Source organism: Paramisgurnus dabryanus, chromosome 4 (assembly GCF_030506205.2).
Source record: "Paramisgurnus dabryanus chromosome 4, PD_genome_1.1, whole genome shotgun sequence".
NCBI lineage: Eukaryota > Metazoa > Chordata > Actinopteri > Cypriniformes > Cobitidae > Paramisgurnus > Paramisgurnus dabryanus.
Genome location: NC_133340.1, coordinates 3,906,472 through 3,934,174, shown reverse-complemented (window position 1 = coordinate 3,934,174; position 27,703 = coordinate 3,906,472). Strand labels below are relative to the sequence as shown.

At 40.1% G+C, this 27,703-nt stretch overlaps 1 protein-coding gene across 3 annotated transcripts; it reads left to right on the top strand.

The window, feature by feature from the left end:
* The first annotated feature begins 265 nt into the window (after nt 1–265).
* On the top strand, nt 266–27,670 carry LOC135746833 (uncharacterized). Of its 3 annotated transcripts, XM_065265551.2 has the most exons (7): nt 266–597; nt 12,942–13,643; nt 14,147–14,225; nt 18,813–18,982; nt 19,095–21,893; nt 23,881–24,852; nt 27,600–27,631. In XM_065265551.2, the coding sequence occupies exons 2-7, from the start codon at nt 13,052–13,054 to the stop codon at nt 27,614–27,616; spliced, it is 4,629 nt and encodes a 1,542-aa protein (XP_065121623.1). In that variant the 5' UTR covers nt 266–597; nt 12,942–13,051; the 3' UTR covers nt 27,617–27,631. The 3 variants fall into 3 exon arrangements, with proteins under 3 accessions (XP_065121623.1, XP_065121624.1, XP_065121622.1); XM_065265552.2 differs by lacking the exon at nt 23,881–24,852 and having other exon boundaries at nt 27,600–27,670; XM_065265550.1 differs by lacking the exon at nt 27,600–27,631 and having other exon boundaries at nt 23,881–27,592.
* Nucleotides 27,671–27,703: the final 33 nt, after the last annotated feature.

Below are 27,703 nucleotides of genomic sequence, written 5' to 3'. Positions count from 1 at the left end.
ATATGTTGGTGTAATAGATTGCCTATTTGAGTGGGTCGCAAAATGAAAAGTTTGGGAACCCCCGTTTTTAACTATTTAAATAGGCTACTTTATACGTCGTATTTTTACTATCATTTTTTTTTACACCTATAGCTCCCAAACATGCAGATATTTCATACCTAATCTCCTCTTCATGATTATAATGAATGATACAGCTTGTTGGATGCACAGCAGATGGGCGGGGCGATGGTTAGTTTAGTGACATCATCGCCCTTTGAAGTGAATTTCGGCCGTTGACCTCATTGGACGAAAACCGGGAGTCTGATGGGCTCTTTGGTAGCTTGATCCTTTTTTCGGTTCAGCGTTAGGATTCAGTTCAACTTCCTTCAGATTGTTGTGAGCACCTCTGAGCGGTGACGGCAGAGACAGGGGATTTGTTGAATTTAGGCGGCTACCTGCCTATCCCATTGGATAAACCACAGGGAAAGCTGCTTGTTAAAGGAATCCCACGTCTCTCGCGTCACCTTGCAGCCGGTGTGGAATCGTGGACGGTCCGCTTTTCCTGTCAGGACGGATTGTAACATCGGAGCAGAGATTCAGTGCAGTTTTTATCTAAAGGTAAACGACTAACAATTTAATTTGAGCGTTTTGTGTTAAGAATGAAGCGCGTTTACTCTGCATTTCAACGTGTTTGCCTGACGCAAAATATCAGTTTAGCCTTTTGTTACTATTTGACACTTTCTTTGAGACCAACATTGATTTAAAAACATGGTTTATTTTTTTTATTGTATAGTAAATTCATGATGGCTTCGTTCAGCTCTCGCATGTTTGGGCTGGGCGGCGTTTTAAATGGATGCATCGATTTGTCTTCAACATGGCATGAAATCAAATGAACGGCGGCCTGCTCTCGTTTTAAAGCTAATATAAGTCATTGAGCTTAAAAGCGTTATAAACAATATTTAGGGGGAAAAAATGCGCATGTGGTGGGTTCAGTTAAATCTTAACACTCAAGTAATCGGGTGTTTGCGTCTTAAAACAATGTTCCTCGTTGATGCGATGGCTAAATCCTAATAATCCAAACTGTAAACACGATTATTCCGATTTCATGCATTACCTTGCAACGAATGCTGCATGCTTTTATCTTATAAACTAAGCTGAATTCAGTGATTTGAGGCTTAAAATAATGCACAAATGTTGAGGAATTCAAATCTTGGTTTTGTTAAGAAAAACACGTCGGGCGTTTAAAAACATCGCTGCACAAAACAAACATTCATCCAGCTGATGCAAATAGTTGCTTATTCTGACGCATCGCCTTTCTTTACTTGTAGTTTAAGTGGATTCCTGATATATGGATGTGGGATGCATGTGGTGCTTCTCGAACCTTGCGTGTCGTCTTGACATGTTTTACAACCACTGCCTTGTTTTGACTTGAAATTATCGTTTCCATCGCGTTAAAGTCACGTTATCAGCCCGTCCTTATAGCGCCCGTAGGTCTGCAGATAACAGCGTTTCTACATCACACCCTGCCTCTGTTTACAGTGCTTGTAGGTGACGCACACACGTGCCTGACGCGGGAAGTTCATTACCGCCCTGTGCTTTTAGTGCCAATGGCCCGGATATTTGTGCCTCTTTGGGGAACTCTTGCACTGGGGTTGGGGGTTACCAAACTGATTTGTCATCCGAGCCCCCGTGACCTTAATTTTTGGCTAGAAGCACATCCTTAAGTTGAAATAATGCTAACCTACAATAGGCTTAATTATTATTTTTGAGCATACAAGCTTTGGATTTACTATTCCATATAGAGCACTTTGGATAACTAGAGAGAGATGATTGTTATGAAAATAACGAGACACTATCTTTATTTTTAGATGTTTTGGCTTATTAATGATTATTTAGTTTTATTTTAAGTAATTTTAGGTCATCTGAAGGGCCCCTTGAAAGTCCTTCTGCGTGCCCCAGCCTTTTTGTGGATAAACCTAAATGTCACAAATAAGTACAGTTGCTTGCATTTGTCTAATTTATGGTTGGTTTAATAATTTAGAAGAGATCATATTCTTTCCACAGTAATCTGAAACCCCCTTGCCCGGACCACGTAATGCTTTATGTGAATGACATTAAGCCCATTGTGTCTTAGGGTGTTTTCACACCTGCCTTGTTTAGTCCGGTTAAATCGTACCAGAGTTCGATTGCTCAATTGGTGCGGTTCGTTTGGGCAGGTGAGAATGCAGCAATCGAACTCTGGTGCGGACCAAACAAGCGGACAGAGACCACCTTCAATGAGTGATGTTGATCTTATCACATGACAGAATTTTTGTTCGTTTCAACTGGTGCCGTTTTCATGTTGTAGGGGCCATTCACATGTCGCGCCTAAAAACGCGTGGAAAACGCTAGACACCTAGGTTATTGTCACATGACCTGCACGCTGTGCTTGTGTCATTCTGAAAAGTTAAATGTTTTTGAACAGCCTGGAAAAAACGAGCGCGTTGCACCGCATGCGAATCGCGACCGCGGCGCTTCCAGAGCGCACATACTTACCGTTTTCCCTTCATTCAACGCGTCAAGGCTGTCTTTTGCGATGTGTTCATTGCGTGAGTTCATATCGCGATGACGATGAAAATTCGATGTATCGTTCAGCCCTAGTCCGCTGCTTATCTTGTTGGTAAACATGCTGGACATCATTTTGTAAATGTAACAGGGGTGCAATAATATACTGTGATACACCCTTGCCCATATTGAATTTTAAATCGCAAAGGCGATACTACGCACAGCTCTTTCGTGTACTGGCTTTTTGATCCTTAGGAAGTCCTTATCAATCGAAATTTTTTTCCACTTGTGATCCGTTCGACTAAAATGCATCTTAATACCAGGTGTAAACAGGGCCTTATAGTACTTTGTAGTTGTTTGTCTTTAATTTTGAATTGCCAGATGTTGGTCTGATGTCCGACTCCGAAATACTGATTAACCTAAAGTAACGAACAAAAACCGGTTGATTCTTGAATGTTAATACAGATGTTTTTATTTAGGCTTTTTATTGTCGAATGACTTACTAATACTGTTGTCTTTCTCTTTCAAGTGTGACTGTCCTTCGGTCAGTGAGAGTTGAGTACAGCAGCTGTTTACAGTGCATTTTTAATTGGATTTCGTGTAGTGGTCTACCTTCCGGCAATCCAATTAAATTATTATTATAAAAGCTGTCTTGTCTGGGTAGACTATACCATACACACGGAAAATCTTATGTTATCATGCGGTTTCAAACCGGCTTTGTCACGATCGACAGATTGATGGTCAGACTCAATTGTAGTTAATATAATTTTGCGGATACTTTCTGTTGCATCCTGTGATCTAATGATTTCATCATTTGCTGAGGCTGTCTGTTCTGGAAGCCATTACCGGTTTTTGTCAGTGATTGTGTTTTGTCCCACTGTGGTCTATAAATTTGACAGAGGACATTACATTCTCTCTTGTCATATTTGCACACAGCAATTTTCTCTCGGGTTTTATGTCATCCATATACGGACATCCTGCAGTCTGTGAATGTAGAAACTAGAGGAAAACTGTTTGTATTTGAATATTAAAGATTTATACCGCTGATTTTCTGGCCATTTACGCTGTTGCATATTGTACCATTTAAACAGCAGGGTGTCCCAGGGTTCCAGCTGAAGACATGACCTCATACTGGGCTGGTTGGGATGGACATGTTGACGCCTAGCATGGAGTCAGACATGATTCTTTGCAGTGGATTAATAAAATAAACCATGTTTATCATCAAATTAGTTAGCTTGTCCACCAGTCCATTCCCATGCACAGGCTTTCATGTATCCAGATTGATTCCAGTTACAGTAATGTAAAATTCTGAGTAACAACATTAGCACTGACATAAGATTTCAACTGTCAGCAAACTAGCAGTGGATACCTTGTAAGATCTGTGTGTTTAAGCGAAGCAGACAACTACTGTTTTAATCCTCTTGGGCACTGTCCCTATCCATCACGGCATCCTGCTGTTTCCAGTATGCAAACTATACCCAAACTAGCACGCCCTCACTCGCCATCTGTTCTCCCACTAATTTTCCTTTCCTTTCCAATCTCCCTCTCTGTAATATCTTTTGTGACATTAATCTGTTATTTTCTGTCTTGATCATGGAAGCCATGGGTGCAGCCATCACTTCTTTGTTCTTTTCTTCTCCTTTTAGTCCTGTGAATTTTTAAGCAATTCTTCAACAGTTAATTTCAGGCACCTCACAGTTTCTTTTGTCTTCTGTCTTTTCAGCCTTGTTTACACCTGCTAATAAGATATGTTTCAGGAAATCTGATTGAGATTGAAGTGAATTTTTGTAGCACAGAGTTCCTTATTGGGTAGAGCATTGCGCAAATGTCATGGGTTCAATGCCCATTGAACACGCATACCCAAAATAAAAAAATTTGGCTGAAATGAAAAGCTCCCCTTTGGACAAAAGCATCTGCCACATGCATATAAGAGGCTGTTTACACTTGATATTAACATGCGTTTTCGTCGATCGGATCACAAGTGGACGACGTTAATGCCAGGTGTAAACGGTGTTCAAAACGTTTTGAACGCGTCCACTCTCGACCACTTTCAACCACATCCAGAGGTAGTCGAAACCACTTTCGATCAGATCGCTTTGGAGTTGCGGAACGCAAATGTGGTTGAATGTGTTCGAACAGCCACACGCGACCGCCTTCTCTCCGCCCATTTATCTAATCTGAGGTACTAAACACAAGTTTTACGTCTTTTTTTGACTTCTGGCGTGAACATACGGTGAACAGTGCTATTTTTAGCCTTTCATTGATAAAACTACTGCGGGTGTTCTTCGTAGTTTCGTTTTGAAAGTGTAAAAGTTGCGCGATTCTATTTCATCAATTGCGCTGAAAATTCATTGAAAGCTCCAACATATAAACGTACAAAACACTGTGCAGCATGTATACTTGCTAAACAAGCAGCGGACTCCGACATAATATTAGTTTGCGTCCATATAAACTTATAGATACTCCCGCTCACGTTTGAATGACAGCAGAGAGACTCACCCACCGTCTCACGGACCGTCCCCTAACAGTATTCCAGACAGAAGCGGTCGAAAGTGGACAAAAGAGACGGATTTTAATACCAGGTGTAAACGTAATGTGTCTCTCTCGTCCACTTGTGATCCGATCAATGAAAACACATCTTAATACCAAGTGTAAACATCCCCTAAATCAAGGTGATTAGTTCACTCACAAGCAGTAGTGTAGCATAGCGTCAATGCTAATGCATTGTGATTTGTCATCAGTTGACTGAACACCATCAGGAATGTTTTTGTCACTGGTTTGTCTCACCAGATTACTTGTCATTCGCTTATCCTGACATGCATCTTAATACCAGGTGTAAATGGTGCCTAATGTGTCTGATGATGTTTTGGTAGCTATTTTCTGGCTCTGCCCAGCCACCGTTAGCATGGTGCATGAAACACAATGGGAAATCCCCTCTCTAAATCCTTACACTACCCATGCCAAAATTAAACCCCGCTGGGTCATTAAGCCCCATTCACACCCTATATTTACACAGCGCATACATTTGCTTGTCTGAAGCTAATCCTGTTGGATGAGAGTGCCAAGGGTCGTTTGCTCCAGCAGGGCTGTCAGGTTTCTTCCTGATTATCTGCATCGTTACTACCATTTCACACTCCCAGTGCTGTTTCACACGTTATCTCTGCCCCACACACACACACAATACTGACCCACTACCCTCCCCTACACCTGTCCAGTAACCATTAAGCAATACACACCACATTGTTAATAGTGACTGAAGACTAGCTTAAGATAAAAACTGAAACCTGCTTTAGGAGGCAAATATATCTCAACTTTTACACCTGGTATTACAATGCGTAAAATTGTACTTTTGGGGTGAACAAACCCTTAATCATTAATCACTTATCCCCCGTGTTCTAAACCACCAAGTCCTGTGATTGTCTTCAGAACACATTTTTTTTTTTTCATTTATACCAGCTGTTTATGTATTGTTTGCATAATTGCTAAAATAAAATGGAAAAACATTGCCAACTACGTCAGGAGGTCATGTCAGCAGCATGCGCCGGCCGTAGTCAGCTCGTGAATGTGCACTGAGTGTCCATGGAGGAGAACAAATTGTTAAATAAAATCTTTTGTATTATTTTTTTTTTGTCTGAGGAAGATCTAGTGATCGAAACCACACAATAAATATTTTTATCTTTTAAAAGTTAATAGTGTGCCGGATACCCTTTGTTTTTATATATGGTTGGACTTCATTGTCTCTCTATCTTATGCACCTATCCGGTACTAACAGGTGTGTGACATTGTTCTTCTTTTATCAAAAATATCTAAAGATGTGTTCTGAAGACAATCAAATGATTTGGCGGTTTAGAACGACATGGAGTAAGTGATTATGATAAAATTGTAATTTTGTGATGAGATAACCTTTTGAAAGGTTATGGCACTTCAGGCAAATCATTAAACAAATTAGGACAAAGCGACACCGAGCTATCTTTGGGTTTTATGTAGTTTTCGTTTCATACAAATGTGACCTTCGCCACCACCATGACACCAGCACTGCCTAGACTGGACAAACCGCTTCCATAGTAAATACTTTTTTTCGCATTAACATGTAATCGATAGGGAACGAGAAAGCATAAACGGAACGGGATGCTGCAAAAAATCTGTCACGGGACAAAGGTGAGGGACTGCTATTTATAGGCACCTCTTTGCACTGATTGGTTGGATCACATGACCATGCTCCTCCCGAACTTTGTTAAATAAACTTCATATAAAAACGTCTTTCATCCACCACCATCTTGTGACTCTTCTTTTCGGTTAAGTATCAGTTTTTGTACCAGTACAAATTTTTTTAAAGTATCAATTTGGCACCGGTATCGTAAAGTCCCCAGCGAAACCCATAGCTACGACACAGTGTTTTGAGTTGTTATTGTGAAATCTTAGGTACAAATTGGCAGTATTACTAACATTAGGCCTAAATCATATGGTGCACATTGTTCCTGTAGTACAATTCGTAGAACGTTGTGTTAGCAAAGTCATCGGTTCAATCCCACAGAACACACCAATTAGATGAAATGCATTGTAAGTCACTATATGGAAGTCATATAGTGTAGCAAAGTTTCACAGAGTTGGAGAAAAGCAAAACACATTCTCTGGAAACAGTTTTTATTACTGTGAAGTTCCAGCGAGTGCATTCAAGAATTTTCCGCTTCCTGTGAGCAGCATATTTCACACAAGTTGCTTTCACTCACACAGTTGTGGGTGTTGTGATTTCCTGTCATATATCCATTTTAAGGAGTGTAGTATGCTCGTAAACACGTTGCAAATTTCCTTAAAAAATATGGGAATTGAGATTCGCTCAGATATCTCTTAAATCACGTGCTAAAATCCCCATTAGACAACACATCTCTGACCAACAATTAAACCTGACATAAACTGCATCAAATCTTGTTTCTTAAACTTAAATTGTGCTAAACAAAACTTTTTCGTGGTCATATCAGCTACTGTGCATGTGCGCAAATTGGCAAGCACCTCACGTGACTTCATATAGAGTCCCTCCCCCAGAGATCATCAGTCTTTAATCACTAGACTTGTTCGACTTCATGCAGCGCCGCAAGAATCGACAACCGAATGACGTCAAAGTACTGCGAGAGCGATTCGCGAAATCATACAGAGGACTTTGCTTTTAAATCGCTCTCGGTGAACTTTGACGTCATCTGGCTGTCGGTTCTTGCGGCGCTGCATGAAGTCGAACAATCCTTATAATTAGTTATTTGGAAGGCGGGACTTCCTTCACCAGTGTGGCCATATTGAGCGTTGCATTGAGCACTGCTATAGAGGGACAATCTTGTTATATCTATTATATTTGGTCGGGTGGAGTTCTGAAAGTTCATGCCTTCAATATACATAGCTTAAAGGGGACAGAGAATGAAAAATTATTTTTACCTTGTCTTTGTTGAATAATGGTAGTCTACCCGCATTCACTAACATACAAAAAGTGCTAAACTTGTAAACATCTCAGTATCATAGAAATTCCTCTTTTAGAAATGTCAGCCAGAAAACGGCCCAATCTGAAAAACTGATGCTTATGACATCACAGGCATCTAACTGCTCCTCCACTTTAAAATAATTGGCTACATTTTTTGAGTGGCAGCAAAGTCAGCCAATCAGTAATGAGATCGCAAGTTAAGCCAGTAGGGGGAGCCAAATAGGTGCAAAACCACTTGTTTAAAATCCCCCACCCTAATAGAGGTATCTGAGAGAGGTTTTTAGGAAGCTTCTAAGGCATTACAGACCGAAACAAAAAAATGTTTGTCTACATGTCACATCACAGAACAAGGATAAATATTCCGTTCAATCATTCTATATCACCTTTAATAAATGACTCGTCTGCAGACATTGTCATGACAACTTTTACTATAAGATCGGTCTTATACATGGGAATGAAGTAGTCGAATGTAATGTGGAGGCAGTAAAATAAGAGGAGTATGTCGATAGACAGCAGTAATGTTTGTATGGGTTAGTTTTCTACTTGGAGTGTGCGTGCCAAGGGCTGTTGTAAAATCAATGCCTTGTATGGACACATTGAGTGGTATGTGTCCTCTCTCGCTCTCTCTTTCTGTCTTTCTCACTTCTCTGTTGGAGTGCCATTTGATGTTTTTCTTAGCTAGTCTTTGCAATAGTTGCCATTTCTAGGTCAAGGTAACATATTATGAGTTGAATGTAAAATTACAGTTAAAACCAGCCAACAATTAGAGCGGAGTGCACAGATATTTGTTAAGTGAAGGTCCTGCTTCTTTCTCCTGTTACAAGAATGCAGGATGTGGTCAGCTGCAGCTGCATGCAAATAGTTGCATGTCTCTCAATGGCAGTTGGTTATGGCTCGGTCCTGAGAAACTGGAGGCCCAGTGCAGGAATCTGTGTTTGCAAGTACTCTTTATCTGGTCCTGCCAGTTGTATATCAAATAGTTTTCTGACGCACATTCTCCTGTTTTGATTACTTGTAAATCTGCATTCAAGTACTTTAATCTAAACAGTAGTTTTAAAGGGATGGTTCGGCCAAAAATGATATTAAACCCATGATTTACTTACCCCCAAGCTGTCCGAGTTGCATATGTCCATCGTTTTTCAGACAAACACATTTTCGGATATTTTAGAAAATGTTTTAGATCTTTCAGTTGATTAAATGTAATCTTACGGGGTCCACGACCTTCAAGTCAAAAAAAAGTGCGTCCATACTTCACAAAATAAATCCAAACGGCTCCAGGAGGATAAACAAAGGTCTTCTGAGGGTAATCTGCGCGGTGTTGTTGTAGAAATATTTAAAACTTTATTAACGTAAATAAATACCTTCCGGTAGCGCCGCCATCTTAGTCGTGTCCGCATTCAGGATGAGAGCTTACGCAGCCTACAGAGGCTACTCTGCTGCTGCTCTGTGCCCCCGCCCTCCGAATTTGTCATACGTCACTAAGAAAAGTGCGTACACTACGCTAATACTCTCTCCTGAATACAGAGGAGTCTAAGATGGCGGCGCTACCGGAAGGTAGTTATTTACGTTAATAAAGTTTTAAATATGGATATTTCTACAACAACACCGCACGGATTACCCTCAGAAGACCTTTGTTTATCATCCTGGAGCCGTTTGGATTTAATTTCTGAAGGATGGACGCACTTTTTTTGGACTTGAAGGTCGCGGACTATGGGTGGACCCCGTAACATTACATTTAATCAATTGAAAGATCTAAAACGTTTTCTAAAATATCCGAAAATGTGTCTGTCTGAAAAACGATGGACATATGCAACTCGGACAGCTTGGGGGTGAGTAAATCATGCGTTTAATATCATTTTTGGCCAAACTATCCCTTTAAGTGTTTCGATACCAGAATCTAAAAATCTCACCACTATATTGGGAATTAGGAAAGTCATCTCAAATGTACTGCGCTAGCCAAGCAACTGCCATTGATTGGATGGAAGTACTAACATATATTGCTTTCTCTGGGTCCATCATAGACATTAAAGGGACACTCCACTTTTTTGAAAATAGGCTCATTTTTCAGCTCATTTTAATTTTTACAGTTTTGGAATCCATTCAGCCGATCTCTGGGTCTGGTGGTGCCACTTTTAGAATAGTTTAGCACAATCCATTAAATCTGATTAGACCATTAGCATCCCTGCTAAAAGAGTTTTGATATTTTTCCTATTTAAAACTTATTTAAAATGGCTGTACCAGGCGCATTTATATTACACACACCCGAAAATAAAAATAAACAATCCCCTTGGTTACTTTCAATAGCAGGGGACTGTTTTTGGGCACTGCGTAATATCATTCCGCCTCCTGCAGCCACGTTACGGCAGAAAAGTCTTTGATTATTACGCTAGAATGAGAGTATAGTGCTGGCCATATCTGCCTAGAAAATCACAACTTTAGATTTTCCGTCTGTCTTAGTACACAATGTAACTACAGAAGAGTCAAGTTTTAAATAGGAAAAATATCCAAACTCTTTGGTTATTTTTGACCGTGATGCTAATGGTCTAATCAGATTCAATGGATTGTGCTAAGCTATGCTAAAAATGGTAATGCCAGACCCGGAGATCAGCTGAATGGATTCCAAAACGGTAAGAATCAAATGTTTAACTCTAGGGAAGCTGAAAAATGAGCCTACTTTCAAAAAAGGTGAAGTGTCCCTTTAAAGTTGAATGTTGGAACTAGAGATGTTGATATTGACTGGTTACCAAAGGTAAGAATTTATGACTAATTAGTATTAGTTAAAAAAATTTATATTTGTTATGTCACGGTGCTGTTTACAATTTAAAGTCATACCACTGTGTAAGCTAAAAAAAATCTACTGCATACAGTCCATTTTGTTACTCTCTCTCCTCATTCTTTCTTTCCATCCAATTATTGCCAACCGCATTCTGTACTCGCTGGAAAAAAGAAATTGAGTGATATTTGTGGGAAACCGAGGACAAACTGTGAATGTAGCAGATCTGTGTTCTTTGTACGTTCAATATACTTTTGAATTTGCAGAGGCTTTTGTATCATGAAGAAACGTTCTTCACCCAAAAGTTAGTGCCTTTACTTAAATTGGATGTCTTTTTTTGGAACATTCCATTGTTGATCTTCACATCACCATGGAGATGCTACAGTAGGGCTGATGGGTAATTTTTGTCCTGAGCTAAGTAGAACGATGACATCACAATTCATCATCTTGGCCTGTCGGGTGATGTGTGGGTTTCTCATTCATCCTCTTTGTTGTCCTCTTCTGAAATGAAGTCTTTTGTGTTTTCTGCCTCGATCCAACTTTGTTTTTAGCAATTTTATTTACTTTAATGTTTGTTTTCCTCTTCTACATTGTGATCCACATACTTCAGCCCCTCATTTCCTTCATGTCAAGTTAAAATTTGATTTCTCGGCTTGCTTTGTCATTGTTACTTCATGTTTTTTCTTCTCTTCTTATTGTCTTCTTTTTTGCCCTCCTGTTCAATGGTTTCGGCCTGGTGGAGAGGCCAAACAATAGCTCAGCTGCTATGACCATCTGTGTGGCTGCAGAGAGGGAAAAGATCTGATGGGGAGGAGGGGATGGAGGGCAGAAGAAGGGGAGGGTGATGTTAGGGAGGGCTGTTTAAGGGAAAAGAAAGACTGTGGGCTCTATGAATAAGTGAGTTTAGCGAAAGGAATAGGGTGAATGGGTTCATAGACCCCTCCTTCCCACATTGACTCTTTCTTGAGGTTTTTATCTTTCTTTCTTAGTATCTCATACCACAGTCATTTTGCTGATAAGCTTTCACGTAAGTCCTTCAAAAAAATTGAAGGCTTGTGCAATGCAATGCTCCAATGACTCTTTTACATTCACTTTCTTGGAGACCTTTTTATCCAGTAGCATCTACATGACAGTGTAAATGTACATTTTGAGTGTTTGTATATGCAGGATTTATACTCTTGTTGGAGTTGTTGATGTTTCTTCGTAGGTGTTTCACCAATTGGTAAGTTTAAAATAAGTGTCTCACTAGGGTTGTGCCGATAGATGATACTATTTCACATTAACATTCCTGCATAATCTGAACTTGCGACATCAACATGCATTTGCATGCTTTTCCTTGCATGAGAGAGTTTATGTAATGTGCTGTGCTTTTGGCCATTTCCTCAAACCTGAATTTATGCGCCCAGGGGTTTTAAAACCAGTGAGGGAGTTGTTACTGTTTCCTGGCATGTACTTTTCAACATGCCAGGGCATCAATGACCTCATTTGGAATAATGCCATCATGTTTATGAATGTTGTGGTTGTGACCGTGTTGCCAGCTGCTATTACAGTAAAGGAGCTTCTGTTTTTGTCCACCAATCCAGTTGCTTGTCACAGATTAATGAGAAAAAAATCAAATAAATAAGGAAATTCTGCCACGTCCCCCCCGTACTATCATCTGTTGGCGATCTCGCAGGCTGAGGTTGGATTATCTCACTATGGACACTACGTCCCACCTCCTCATACCACATGCACATGACTAGCAAGTAGCCAATCATGGTTTGAGTGTCTTGTGTCCATTTCCATTTATGCTGATTTATGAAAATCAAAATGCTGCTTTGAATGCATTTTCAAAGGGGTGTAATCTAGCTCCAATAACATCTGAAAATCACAGTGACTTGTTATGTAGGATGTTTGACCCGCACTAGATCTTGGTGCATTATGAAACAATCAAATTAGAACAGTTTCCTGTTTTTCGACCTTCATACAGGTTCACGGACAAGAACGCTATTTCCCCGTCTATTCTCTGTGGAGTGTTTGACATTTACAGTTCTGTTCTAGTTGATTGGTTCAGCTGGTTGATAGGACTTGAAATATAAAAGAGATTTATCACAGAATAGTGTCTATACTGCAGTCTAGTTGTAATGCTGCTTGAAAAACTCTGGCACTTAATGGAATTTATGTGTCTTTCCCATTTAGGGCAGTGATTAAGTTGGCGACCACATCCATTACCCTGGGTTCAGTGTGTGAGCATCACTGAATCCAGCAAGTGCATCCAGCAGCAAAGTAGTCAACGTCTAGTATTGGCGATGAAACCCGATGGGGTGGCCACAGAACCATCTGAACCAGTGGAAGCAGAGGGATTGGGACCAATAGCAGGGCCAGATGACAATGAGGGGGCGTCCCAAAATGGCACTGCCCCAACACCTCCACATCCCGATGAAGCCCTAAATAAGCAAGATGCTCCTTCAACTGTTAAGGAGGCCCCTGGAAAGGCGGAGGATCCTAAAGGTAAATCCAAAGCCCCCATCAAAGGAAAAACTACAGCAAGCGGTCAAGCTACCACGGGCCCAGGCACGAGACCCAAAACAATCCAAAGCCGTGTGGCTAATGGCGTCACAAAAACTGCAGCAAGTACGGCAGCCAAGAAACCAGCTACCACTTCGACAGCAGAGAAGAAACCCAGCACTGCTGCCGGAGGTCCAGCTCCAAGTAAGAAACCTGCCGGCTCTTCCACAGCAACCTCAAGGGCCCAACCTGGGGTGACGGCTGTTGGGACTGGCAGAACAACAACTACCACCAAAGTTACGAAGACAGGAACAACTGTCAGCACAGCCACCGGCGTGAGTAGGAGACCTGCCACTGCTCCTGCCAGTGCAGCAACCAAGCCCAAAACCACAGGTAAGAGGACTATGTTTATGTTTAGGAGCTGGTACTCATTAAGTTTAGATGTTTCATAATTAATTTCTGAATAAAGCACATGCCTGATGTAGGGCTGGGGTGATTAATCGTGTGACTATGCTTCCTATGCTTTTTAATGAATTACGGTGAAACGCCGCTACTCCAATGGCAGAGGGCACTCTCGTGCAGAAATTCAATATGCCCTGCAGAAGAAGTACCATTAACACTTTGTTTTGTTTGACGAGTGTTGCTTTTTGAAAGAGCTGTGCATAACATCGCCTTTGCGATTTAGAATCAATATCAGACAGGTATTATTGGTATCAATGGCGATGAATCGTCCCAGCCCTAGCTTGATGTGTATTTGAGTTGTTTTTGACTGGATTTTTGGACATTGGTCTGGACTTCAGTCAACAAACTTTAGTATTCATTTAAAATCTGTTTTCATTATTAAATCCAGTAAATTTTCTCTAAAAGAACCTAATTTAATTTTAATTTTTTCTCAGCTCCAGCTCCAAAACCCACCACTGCCAAACCCAGCACTTCAGCCACGGCCAAAACCTCTTCAGCTCCAAAAACGAACAGGTAAAACTCTTAGTTAGTTGAGGTTTAGTTTGTTTGTTTGTTTGTTTGTTTGTTTGTTTGTTTGTTGTTTGAGCTCTACATTCAACTAGATTTAGTTAACATTAACTTTCATATATAGTTGCATTTCTTGCAGGTAGCATGCATGGTCGAATTTAAACAAATGTATTGTATTTCTGTAGTAGCTTGTAGGTTACATTGGGACTCTAATATTATATAGTCATTAATAACATCACTCTCATTGGTTCAATATGGCAAGAATTCACTAAAATTAGACTTGAAAAGAGTCAGATTTAGAACAGCCTTGTATTTTGGCCTCTATAAGTCACACACATAGCTTTGACTGCATGTTTTGCAGCGGAATGGTGTCTATTGTTTGTGCGTAGCGGCTATTGGCTCGTATTTCTTTTCCTCTATGAGTCAGACTCGCTGAAAGACAGCTCAGATCAGGCTTTGATAAACCAGAGTATAGGCTCAACAGTGCTCTTTTTGTTGTCAGTCCTTTCTGGGAATGATAATTGGTATCTTCCCAAGTTAAATTTGGTCTTTCGTGACCAAAGCTTACAACCTTAATTTTTTAGTTTTCTTGAATAATTTTATAATTTGAATTGTGGTAATATGATTCTGGTAATAATTAAGATTAATGTGTTTTATCATTCTCCCCATGTCATCAATAATGTTTTACTTGAAATTTCCTTTTCACTATGCGCACTTTTTTTTTTTTTTTTGTATAATGAAAACACTCATAAACACCATAAAAATCTTTAAGGAGACTGTAATGCTTTTTGTTGCAATTGATTCTGTCCACGAGTCTCTCGTGTCCATTTTCATTTATGCTGATATATGAAAATGTAGTTTTTGAAGCCACTTGAACTCACAGAAGTGCTGCATTGAAAGCATTTTCAACATGGGTTGTGTGTAATCTAGCTCCAAAAACATCTAGTTACCGGATCTGTAGGTTGTTTGACCCGCACAAGATCTTACTGCATTATAAAGGAATAAAATTAAATTGGTTTCCCTTAAAGGAACACGCCCACATTTTGGGAATTTAGCTTATTCACCGTATCCCTCAGAGTTAAATAAGTCCATACATACCCTTCTCATCTCGGTGCGTGCTGTAACTCTCTGACGCAGCCCCCGCTAGCTTAGCTTAGCACAAAGACTGGAAGTGAATGGCTCCAGCTAGCATTCTGCTCCCAATAAGTAACAAAATAACGCAAACATTTTCCTATTTGTATGTTGTGATTTCTAGTCTCACACCGTGTACAAATAACAAGGTCATATGAGACACAGCCTTCTTTTAAATAGTATACATACTGGGAACTATATTCTGCTACTGCTACTTGGGCGGAGTGATTTGCACAACTCTGACCGAACTCTTTGCTCCTCACCAGGGGGCTTCTCGGGTGCTGCGAGCAAATCACTCCGCCCATGTAGCAGTGCTTTGCCTTCTAAGAATAAAGTTCTCAGTATGTATACTGTTAAAAGATGGCCTTGTTATTTGTACACGGTGTGACTATACAAATCACAGCACATAAAAAGGAAAATGTTCGCATTATTTTGTCACTTATTGGGAGCAGTATGCTAGCTGGAGGCATACACTTCCAGTCTTTGTGCTAAGCTAAGCTAGCAGGGGCTGCATCAGACAGAGTTACAGCACGCACACAGATGAGAGGTATGTATGGACTTATCTAACTCTGAGGGATATGGTGAATAAGCTAAATTCCCAAAATGTGGGCGTGTTCCTTTAAGCTGCCCTTCATAAGGATCATAATAAAAATTAATTAATAGTTAAAAAAAATTTCACAAACTGTTTTATATAAAATGCCTGTATCACTATGAAATCACCCATATTAACACAGAAATCTTTGAGTATAGAGTAATGCTATTATGGCGTCTGAAAAATTCAGATTTAACCAAATACTATGCAACCTCTTAAACTGTGCATAGTTTACCTGTTACAAATACCTGTTAGTTTAAGAGATAGTTCACCAAAAAATTTATATTTATATTTACCCAAACTTTTATACATTTTCTTTTCAGAGCTAAACAACAAAATACATTTAGAAAAATGGATCTGGGGCACCATTTTCTTTCATAGGGAAAAAATAATAATAATTGGAAGTTAATGGTGCTTCAAATCTTTAAGGTTCTAAACATTTTTTGAAATATCTTAATTTGTGTTCGGCAGAACAAATATATTTATATAGAATTTTAACATCTTGATGATGACAGAATTTTCATTTTTGGTGAACTATCCCTTTAAGTGTATCAGTCTCATCTCCCGAATTTAATTCATGGCCGTGGTGGTCAGCTTACAGGGGTCCCACTCAAATGTGTGTCTGTATGCGATCAAGCACCTTGGGTATACAGAGGTGTAGGGTGAGGTTTGTGTACACACTGTGTGTGCTTCTGTATTGACTATGTTTCAGTCATTCTGGCATTTTTATTCCAAAATGAATTCAAAGGAGAGATTGGTTCGGAACTGTGTGTGTCTGAGCTGTGATTGATCTTTCTGTTTGTTTTCCTTTGATGTGTATCACGTAATGTATATCTTTACTGAAGCATCATATGACATGTTTACACTGCAAAAGCACAATCACACTCCTACTGTGGGAAATGTAAAGTAGCTCTATAAAAGCCTTTTAAATAATTCAACCGCAGCATCTCAAGTGTCTTTATTGCATTTTTTTGTTTGTTTACAAACTCGCAAGATGAACCATCCCACTAATTCTATATACTTTTTGGCTGTATATATTCTTTATTTATCTTTATTTTTACTGACACACCTAAAGCAAGCAAGCAGAGTTCAAATGTGCCTGTTGTTGGGTAAATGCTGTAATAGCTCAGGCAGATGGGGTTGAGTTCTGCAGAACAGGAAATGTCTTTTTGAAATTGAATTTTAGCATCAGCCTAAATTGATTTCATCGACCACTTTTAATGTCCCGTGAACCATGCTGCTGGTTGATCTTTCTGCATTTGTTTTCCTTTTTATTTCCTGGCTGCAGATTTACTGGTAAACCAGATGGCTTCCTTCACATTGTGCCACAAGACAAATAATTAAAAATGAATGAGCTAATAAATTTTGAAACACCGTAATGAAGCAAATTAGGTTTAAAATAAAAGTACCCCACACCCTTAAAGCACCACAGTGAACGAAGTAATTAAGAGTTTGAGTGATGTTTTAAAGTAATGAGTAACTGGGGGTAAATTGAATCCACTGCCTAAGGCTTTGCTGAATGATAGTCATTTAATTCTGAACAATATCTTCATCCACATTGCCGTTACTTGAATTTAATTTTTTTTTGTGTGTTAGATAAAAGATTGTGTTGGAAAAAATAGGTTGCTTTGTTATTGTTTGACTTTTTGTCTTGATCAAAATTACAGCCATAGCAATTTATTTAGATTGGCCAACAATTGAGCCAAAAACAGGCAAGATAAGGCTTGACATGGACATTGAAGCTGCTTAGTCCTTTGCCTCTACATCACTTTAATTGTGCTGTTTCTGATAAATATAATGAAGAAACAAAGAAGATATGCATGCCAAATTGTTACTCTAGTTGCTGTTCTGTTTTTTTAACCCTATGCCCAATGCTGTCCTGTTGTGATGTGGTTGCAGCCTTTATTTCCTCCTCAGTTGTGGCCTCTTTTATTCCTTTAACTAAAAACAGTTGAAACTTTAGGTAGGTCATAGACTTCTAATGGGAGATTCCAGTTCTTTTGTTCTCGTTCTTTAACAATTGGCTGTTGTTTCTGAATAATTTGTGGGGGAGATGTTATAGTCTAGGCATGTAGGGCAAGGCCAGTTAACCATGTTCTTCATTGTGCTGAGACTGTATTGTCCGCATGAGAGCTTGAGTTTGTATTTTGCCATGGTTATTGGCAGGATATTAAGCATTCCAACTTTATGCAGTTCTTGCCTTTTTAAAGTTTTGCTGTCGTTATTAGCATTTTTGTATTTTTATCTAGACTAGGTCATGAGACTAGACAAGAAATAAAGGTTTTTTTTGTGAAATTCCACAGCACTTGTCATTAAATATGCTGGTTCCCACTTGGCCTTTGGTGTGAATATGCTTCTCTTTTGATGCCTAAGTTTTCAATCTGGTTGATTTTTTTCATCCTCTGTTCATTCAGTCTTTTTTTTAAGTCAACGGTGTCAACTACTTTAGAGGACTGTTGGCTATATCACAGTTTATATAAGGATGAGTTAAATCGTGTGTGTGTGTGTGTGTGTGTGTGTGTGTGTGTGTGTGTGTGTGTGTGTAGGGAAACATCCTGGGAGGGGTGCCACGTAGGACTGGGTTGGGCTAAACAAATGGAAATTACCTTTGTTTGCTAGCAAAATGCTTTACCCATTCCCCACTTCTGTCACCTCCTTTTGGACCATTTCTATTTGCTAACCTTCTCCCCATTTACCAGTCATTTTCCCAAAGGTTAGAAAAAAATGGGAGGTTGATGGATTAGTTGATGTATGGCCCTGGTGGATTGGTTTTCCAGTACTGATTTATTTGTTTTTATGGTATATGGTACATGTTTTTATGGGAACAGGCATTATTCGTTTTAAGAACTGCTCATGCCTTTTTGTTTTAGGACAATTGGAAATACTGCATCACGGCCAGCTACTACTTCAGCTACAGGCAGAACAACTACAACTACAACCACCACCACCAGTAGCACAACTACTGCAGCAAGTAGAACAAGCCGCCCTGCTTCTCAACAGCCTGTTAAACCTTTGGTTACAACATCACTCACCCGCAAAGGTGGGGTACCATTTTAGGCAAAACATTTAAATTAATTAATGAATAAATTGTTCATGAATAAACAGTGCTTATAATTTTTTATATGATCATTATGATGATTTTTCATTTCTAGATCCTGGCAAAACAGGCACTACTGCCCCAGCAAAGAAACCAGTTGCAGCAGTAACATCCCGTCCTGCTGCCAGCAAGCCTTCAAACTCAGATGCTCCAAAACAAGCAGCAGTTACAAAACGACCCTTACCTAGCGTCAAAGCACCACAACCGAAACCGGATGACAAAAAAAGTGTACCAACACGTAAGGTGCCACCTAGTCCACGAAACATTCCTTCACGGGCAGCGTCAGGCAAGACAGCTGCCGCCTCTTCTAGTCACAAACCAACAGGTAGCAGTACGACAGTTACTGGGAAGCTTCAACCAAACAAACCAACACAGTCTGTTTTACCCATTGTTGTCAAAGATAAGCCTGCTAGTAAAGAACCTGCTGAAGAGTCTGCGCAACTTTCAGAAGCTGCAGTAGCTGCTGTTGCAACAGCTGCAGCTATAGCTACAGAAGAATCTGGTTTGGAGCCTGATGCTACAGCAGCTTCAGAGAGCCCTCTAGATGTGCCACCCTCCTCTTCCTTAAATGCTCAGGAAATTAAAGATGTCCCGGTCTTTACGGTCAGTGACAACAACACAGAGCTGCTGGCTCAAGAAGCTGGTCCTGTTGAAGTGTCTGGTCCTGTTGAAGTGTCTGGAGATATTCAGAATTTTGAAGAACAGGGTTCAGAAAAAGTTAATGAAGAGGCTGCTGCTGCTGAAGATATTCTGAATTTTGAAGAACAGGGTTCAGAAAAAGTTAACGAAGAGGTTGCTGCTGCTGCTGAAGATATTCTGAATTTTGAAGAACAGGGTTCAGAAAAAGTTAACGAAGAGGTTGCTGCTGCTGCTGGAGATATTCAGAATTTTGAAGAACAGGGTTCAGAAAAAGTTAATGAAGAGGTTGCTACTGCTGCTGAACCAGTTGCACATGAAGCAGTTAAGCAAGAAAGTTGGACAGCTTCACCGTTTGATAACCTTGCTGCTGCAATAGTGCCCTCTGTTGGCTTGGAAGTGGCTGAAAAAGCTGAGCTAATTAACAGTGAGTGTTATGAAGATGTGGAAGAAGAAAGGGAGGGCAGCCAACAAGTGTCTTTGTCAGAAATGAGTGGCACCCAGCCTACCGAAGAGTCTCAACCTGGGTCAGCAGGGCTTCCTGGTTCTATTTGGCGAGCAGGGGCCTTGCTCTCAGAGCTTGACTCTGAAGATGTAAGCTGCAGCCAGCAAGGGGCATCTGAGCTTAGTGCTCCAGGTGTCCTGGAGGGCACTGAAAGCATGGATGATCTGGGTGATGCTAGCCTAAAAGGAGCTGAAGGTGCATCCGTTGGGTCTCCTGACTTTGAGAAGGTTCCTGATATTCTTACTAATGAAGATGATGAGGAGGAGGACGATGATGATCGAGTATGTGATATGGAGGTAGGGTCGGAAAGAGCAGATGACTCACACATGCAGCATCATGACAATGATATTGATGAAGATGAAGATGTAGAAATGGCAAGTGAGGGCATTACTGAGAGTGGGCTTGAAAGTTATGGAAATGCAGATGAGGATGACTTAACAGAAGACTACCGGTTGGACAACCTGAATCGTATTCAGCCTCCTGGCATGGATATGTCTGTCCCTCCAGCAGCTCAGTGTAGCTTTGCTGATCCTTGGGCCCAGCTACCACAACCGGCCTCTACTCTTCTCTCTAGTCCTTCCTCTGAACACTGGGATGCAAACCCTGAAACACCAACCCAGGTACCTGCTCAGGCAACAATAGATGTTAGCAACTCTGAAAGAGGCCCTACATCTCCTTACCCCTCAAACCTTTTTGAACCACCACCTTTTTTGACTCGGTCCCCACCAACAACTGCAGAGGAGGATGCCTGCCCCAAACTAGGTCTGACACCCCCTCAAGGCGCCGAATCCCAGTTTGGTACCCTCAGTGTCCCGGAGCTAGCATCTGACAGTAACAGAGACCCAGGCAAACCAGAGGAGCTGAAAGATTTCGATGGCTGTTTAGGTACTGAGATTCATTCCAAAGAAGAGAAGTCAGAATCACTAAACCCTGTCTTGCCTGACATCATGCAAGATCTAGGGATTCACCTTGAACAAGCTGATGAGGAAGAAGAACCAGAGACTTTACCAGCTGATGATGTACTGGGTGGTCCAGCAACTGCTCCAGCATCCGCACCATCCTCTCCTTCATCAGCTACTGAGGATGAAGTTAGTGATACAGAAGGTGAAATGCAAATCAGTGACCCTCAAGCTGAGCTTCCTGTAATTGAACCTACCGGTGAAATGGCACTTGTTTCCCACAATTTGTCCACTTTAGAGGAGCATGAAGAAATCGGTGGAGAACCGGAAGGTGGTGGTGGTAGTGAAACCCCTCAATCTGCCACATCTGCTGCTTCCTATGGCTTTGACTACATGACCTCTAATTCCAATGCCCAGTCATCTGCTGAAAGTTGCAGCAAGAGCCCTGGCATCTTTTCCCTTGAAAACGAAGAGCAGCTCCCAGATGAGGCCAAAGATCCATCTCTGCTCAAAGAGCTCACCCTGATGCCTACTCCTGCAGATACGGAAAAAATTGAAGCACTAAAATGCCAACATGGGGAGTTCCAGTCCCACCCAGAGCAACAGTCACACTCCGAGCACCAATATATGCTTTGTGGGGAGTCCACTGAGTTGCCAGAGCCAAGTTCACTACTGGCAACTGCACCTGTAGAATCAACTTTGATTGATCCTTCATCCTACAGGGTCCCACAGCACCCAGAAGAACCGCAAGATCCTGACACTCAGCACCCTTATTACTCCACTATATGCGGAAATTCTGATAGTCCCTTGGCAGGTAATGTATAGAGTGCACTTCAATCTCATTCTGATATCCCTTGTTGATGTAATCTCTATATAGAGGTTTTGTCTAGCTTGGGGTTGCTTTGTTGTTAATGATGTCTTTTATTAAATTAAGTGAATGAGGAAAAATTTAGGAAACACTTGTCGTTCAGAACAGCGGTGCCACTTATTATACAATTAATGCAGTTACATTTATGAGTATATGGCTTAAAACTCCTGTATGTGCAATAGCTACTACAATAAACATATAAGGTTACTTTTTTTGTTTTATTAACAATGGGTGTTGGTTTGAACTGGCATGAAGTGAAATGTTTATATACCTTATCAAAACTTTAAAATAAATCTTGTAATAATGTATTGGACTTTCAACATATTTTGTGTGTATTTATCCAATTCTTTTTTACTGAATTAAAGATGAGAATTACATGTTCATTGCTTTTTGTATTCTAACATTAACTCAAAGTACCAATCTGTTGTCCCTTTTTTTCTATCATCGTCTTCATCTGTCTTTACACGTTTCTCTATTCTGCACTTTAGGGTTTGCCAACCCCTTACTTTTTATGTCTTGTTTATCTGGAGTACTTAATGTCTTGGTGTTAAATAAAGGTTAGATATTTAACATGATTTCACTTTATCTCTGTTTTTTATGTTTGAATTTCAAGGTATTTTGCACTGTTCTAAACCAGTATCAGCTGACAGTCACATTTTAAGTACTCTGAAGTAGCATCTGTTTTACATAATATTAATAATAATGTAATTAATAATGTTTATAGATCATATATTCTAACAAATAGTACTAAATATTTTACATAGGGCTAAAACACTTATTCTAAGTAAAATGTTTGGGCTTTTAAGGTCATGGTGGAATGTTTGATTAATCTCTTAAAATAACTAGTACTTTGATGCTATAATTACTAACAGTAATTAACAATTTGTAAACTTGTACATTCACACTCATACTTAAATACGCAAAATAAAGTGAATTATGTAAAGAAACTAGGATGTTTCCAGCAGAAGGAGGGGAACAGGTTTCTTCTATGCCATTATGTTCCTTCAGCTTGTACCCCTCCTCCCTTTTCTTGTTTGACCTCACCTACCCTTTCAACTTCCCAACATCAAGATGAGGATCAACAAGATCTGACCTTATCAACCTACTGGACGTCACCATCAATCAAGGTGCTTTAGTTCGCCCACCTTCATTTTTAATTCTTCATCTTTATATTTTGACACTGCTGCTTCTGGAGCAGACTTTGTACGCCTTCCACTTGGGGACTAACTGGGTGCACCTGCTTTAATCACTCTGATTATGTACAAACTTTGGGCTGAAGCTAATTGAAAGGACCCGGCTTGACACATTCACCTGGACTAATTGGACTTTGTTAAATTCACACGCTGAATTGTTCTGCATCCCCAAAACTGGACAAGCTTTGCACAATGCACTTCTTAGTAACACTTGTGCTTCAGTTGCATGCTCACCTCACCAAAGAAATACACTGGGGTGGCTTATTGTGTGTAAAGCATGTTTGTTTTATATATGCATGGGTTATACTTTGTCAATGTTAAAAAGAAACACCTGTTTGCTTTCTGCTGCATTATATGCATGGTGAGCGCTAACTTCTGCATGCATGTTCAGCTTATTATCAGGGACACTGTTTACCTCATCAGCTTTTTGTTTGCTCTTCACTATAGTTAGTAGTTACTGCATATACAGGGTGTGGCCGCTTTTATTGCACAAATTTCCTCACTAAATGTATTTTAAAAAAATAATTATCACCATGGTGTGAAATTAGTTTTAATGCTTGACTGGTTTCTCATTTCTTCTCCACTGTAATGGTTTCAGCATATACCACAATCTTACAATGTTGGTGTGTTTTTCCCACAATGCTTTTCTGTGCCATCCAAATCTGCTTTCTTTAATTCTCTTTTCTATTTAACTGCTCTTTTTTTTAACACTTGCTTTGGACCATTTGCCTCATTTACAGGAAGGAACTCCCACTTTCCACCACACATGCCCGACTTGCTCCATATCCAAATGACAATGTCATCCAAACTTCGCCTCCGCCCCCGTTCTGTCCACGGGACCCAGCCACCACGGCTTCCCACAGACCTTCCTCCCAGAATACCAAGTGGCGGTTCAAACACACAGCTCCGATGTCTAGAGAAACACCAACAGCAGCTACAAGAGATTAAGCAATGGCAGGAGAAGCAGTATCATGAACAAGAGAGACAAGAAGAAGCTAGAAAGAAACAAGTTACGAAAGAGAGAGAGGAGGAAGAGGAGTTGGAGAAGCAGAGGAGGAATTTGCTTGAGTTGGAACTCAGACAGCAAGAGGAAGAACTGAAACAGCGACAGCAAATCATGCAGTGGCAAGAAGAACTTGAACAGCAGCAGCAACAGCAGCAGAAACAAAAGGCACATACACCGGTTCTCCTGTCTCCTTCGTCAGGCCTGTGTACCATCTATGAAACTCTTGAAGCAAGTGATTCCGAAGAGGAGGAACAAGGAGCGGTTGAAGAAACTGAGAAAACCGAGGACAAAAGGACCCTTAATGCATGTCCTGATGAAGAGAAGCATCAACGTTCTGAAGAAAAAGATGAAGTTGATCGTCATTCGAATTGCACAACACCTTCACTAGATGCTGCTTCTCATCAGGATTTACAGAATGACCATAATAGTCCTCCCCAGTCTCCCTCTGAATCTCCTAAGCGTCACGCACCTCTAGAGTTTGACTGGGGCAAGAAGGTGGATATTGTCCAGCATCTGATTAATCAGACATTACTGTTTGCAGGTGATGGTTGCTCACCACTTCTACTACCCGGTGGGAAAGGTGGAACACTTAGTCCCCTTGAAAGCAGTCTGTGGCCTAATCTATTACCTCCGTTTACACCCCCTTCAGCCACCGTGACTTCTGTAAGCAGCTTCTCACCTGAAACTCCAGGCAGTTCTGCTCAGGGTGAGTGGACCGTTGTAGAGCTGGAGACACATCACTGAGAACGTGTAGGAAGTTGTATGAATACTGAATGAACAGGCCAAATATTAACGTGTGCAACAGGAGAGAGATGCATGCTGTTACGTTAAAGAAAACAGCCTTTTCCAGAAAGAAATTGTGAGGGATGTGAACTCGTTTATCCTCATCCTGGCAGTTATTCAAGTGCAGTAAGAGCTTCCATTCTCACATCCCTACCCATCCAAAAACAACAGAACACTACAATATGATACCCTCCCTCATACAGACTCCCTTCCAAATTGATCGGCCATATCTGACCTGCCCCTGTGCCAAAAAGCCATTTCCTGAAAGTTTAATGGGAATCTCGGCTTGGCTTGAACTCCATACATTTATCTTTTAGTCATTAGGTTGGCATCTTGCCTTCATTGTGGGTTTCATAAAGACTAAGATGGTCGACGTGAAATGGACTCTCAGATTTCTTCAACTTACAGTGAAAAAGATTTAATTGTACAGGTTTCCAATTAAGATAAAATGGGTATTTCACGGTTTAAACTACTAATTGAAGGAGGAGGGTATTTGAAGTACATTCGCAGAAGATGGCTGGTATAGTTCTGGTGCATTAAATTATTATTAGTCTGTAAAAGTATACAGAACAGTATTGCTAAAATTTCAAAAAACGATTTTGGGTTGAGGAACATTATTGAGATAATTCTAATATCGAAGAAGCTATAAAGCTGGTTTTGTGGTGGTCTTTAACTATCTGAAGTCTCTAAACTGCTGTAATATTGTAAAAATAGCTGAGTTAAACAGCCAGAATAATGTGCTACAGGGATTTTATAAGGTATTACGAGTAAAACTGCAGATATATTAAATAATTTACTGTGAACCCTACGAACACTGTACCTCAATTGAACTATGAATGTAGAAAAGGGACTGTTTTTATTTGCATTATGTTTATCCAAAACAATGTAGGTAATTCAAACGGACATAATGCATTACCGCAGTGGTTCTCAACTTCGGTCCATTATCGGCACATTTTGTATGTCTCCCTTAAATGACAAAATCAGTTTTGTACAATGATCTCTGCTATGATTAAGCTGATGATATGAATCATACCCAGACAGCAGACGACCCCAGGCCAGATCTGCACTGGAGCTGCTGAATTTGACGCGGATACGGCCCAGAGTTGTCAGCTGTCTGGGTAGTATCATACAAAATGTTGAATGCTGTGGATCCATAGGACAAGAGTTGAGAACCATTGCATAAGAAAATGGGCTTAAATTTTAAGACAAACTAAGCTCGGCAGTTCTCTAAAGTGAAGTCTACTAATGTAAAAGTCTAGCTACTGAAAGAAAACTAATCTTACATGTAACAGTTAAGCCGCATTCAAACAGCCAGCGACGTTATCGCTGTGTGTCGCCCGTCTCTTTCAATGAGGCGTTTCTTAATCTGCTTGTCATAAACAAATGAGTACCATACATGACGAGAGAAGGATGATGTGAACTCCACTGCTTCGTTCTCATTGGTAGTCGCTCCTGAAATTCGCTCGAGGTTCGCATAAAGTTAAACTTTTCTTAACTTTCTCGCGTCGCTGGAGACGCCCATACGGTCGCCAACGGAAGTCGCCCGGTTTCCATTAAAATGGATGAGACTGCGTCGCTCTCCTACTGCTGGTCGTTGGCTGTCTGAATGGGGCGTTATGCAATTTTAATTCATGTCTTCAGATTTGCTGTGCTTGAGACTTTGGTTTTCAGAGTGCTGGAGTGCAAAATGAGTGACATATTCTCATACACTGTGACTTTTACACTGCTTTAGGTGATGGGTTTGTCTCATCTGGTATGTATGAAAATTTGTCTCTTAGTGTATTTGTTTCTGTGCTACTGATCTGTGTCTAGCGTTGTTCTCCGATGTAAATAAGAGGGGTTTAAGGAACACATGGCTACAAATTGAATTCAAATTATAGACATAAATTACAGTTGGACTAGATTAATATTCTGCAGGAATCTCAGTGTCAGTTTTCTGTGTTTAAAGTTTTGTGTCGGGTTGATGAGTTTTATTTGGAACGTATCCTGTATTATTTGTCATTTTCTTTTGAAAACCTCACTTCGTTTCTTTCATCCGAGCTTGACTCAACTCAATATTAGCTTCAAAAGTCATGAACTGTTTTATCATATTTGAAGGTACGATGTACATTATTTTAAAGGGAAGATGTTTTAAAGTAAAACTCTATTTGCTGTATTACAATGGGAGATTATTGTAATTGTACTGCCGATTTTTCTAGTACAGTTAAGTAGTTTAATAGATAACATTTAGTACTTCAATTGATTTTTAACTGCTTTTAATCTTTACATTTAGGTACATAAAAGAAACCACTTCCATTTTTATCAGGAATTCGAGGTGGATTCTGACTATTTTGACAGAGCTACTGTAACTACTGACTACTACTATGTAACTTTTACATATAATAATGCACAGGGAAAGCTACTGTATCAACACAAACCAGCAGTAAAATGCACTGAAAATTTACTAGGAGGCACAAAAATATTTTAAGGGGATTTAAGAAATACAACATCCTGATTCATAATGTTCTGCCCTCTCTTTTGCAAATTTGTTTTTGTTATGTGTTGCTTCAAACGTCCAAAGACGCATAGAAAATTACCTGTTTTTGTGTTGTATATTTCTGCTTTTGTGTAAATTTTTGTAATTTATTATTTTGTAATGAAGGATTATGTCGTTTCTTTACTGTTTTATAGAGAGAAGTGGATATTGAGCCAGGGCTGCAAGCTGTTTTTTCCAAACTTTGTAATAGATTTCTTGGAAGGCACGTGTATTTTAATGTTTCAATCATGAAAAATAA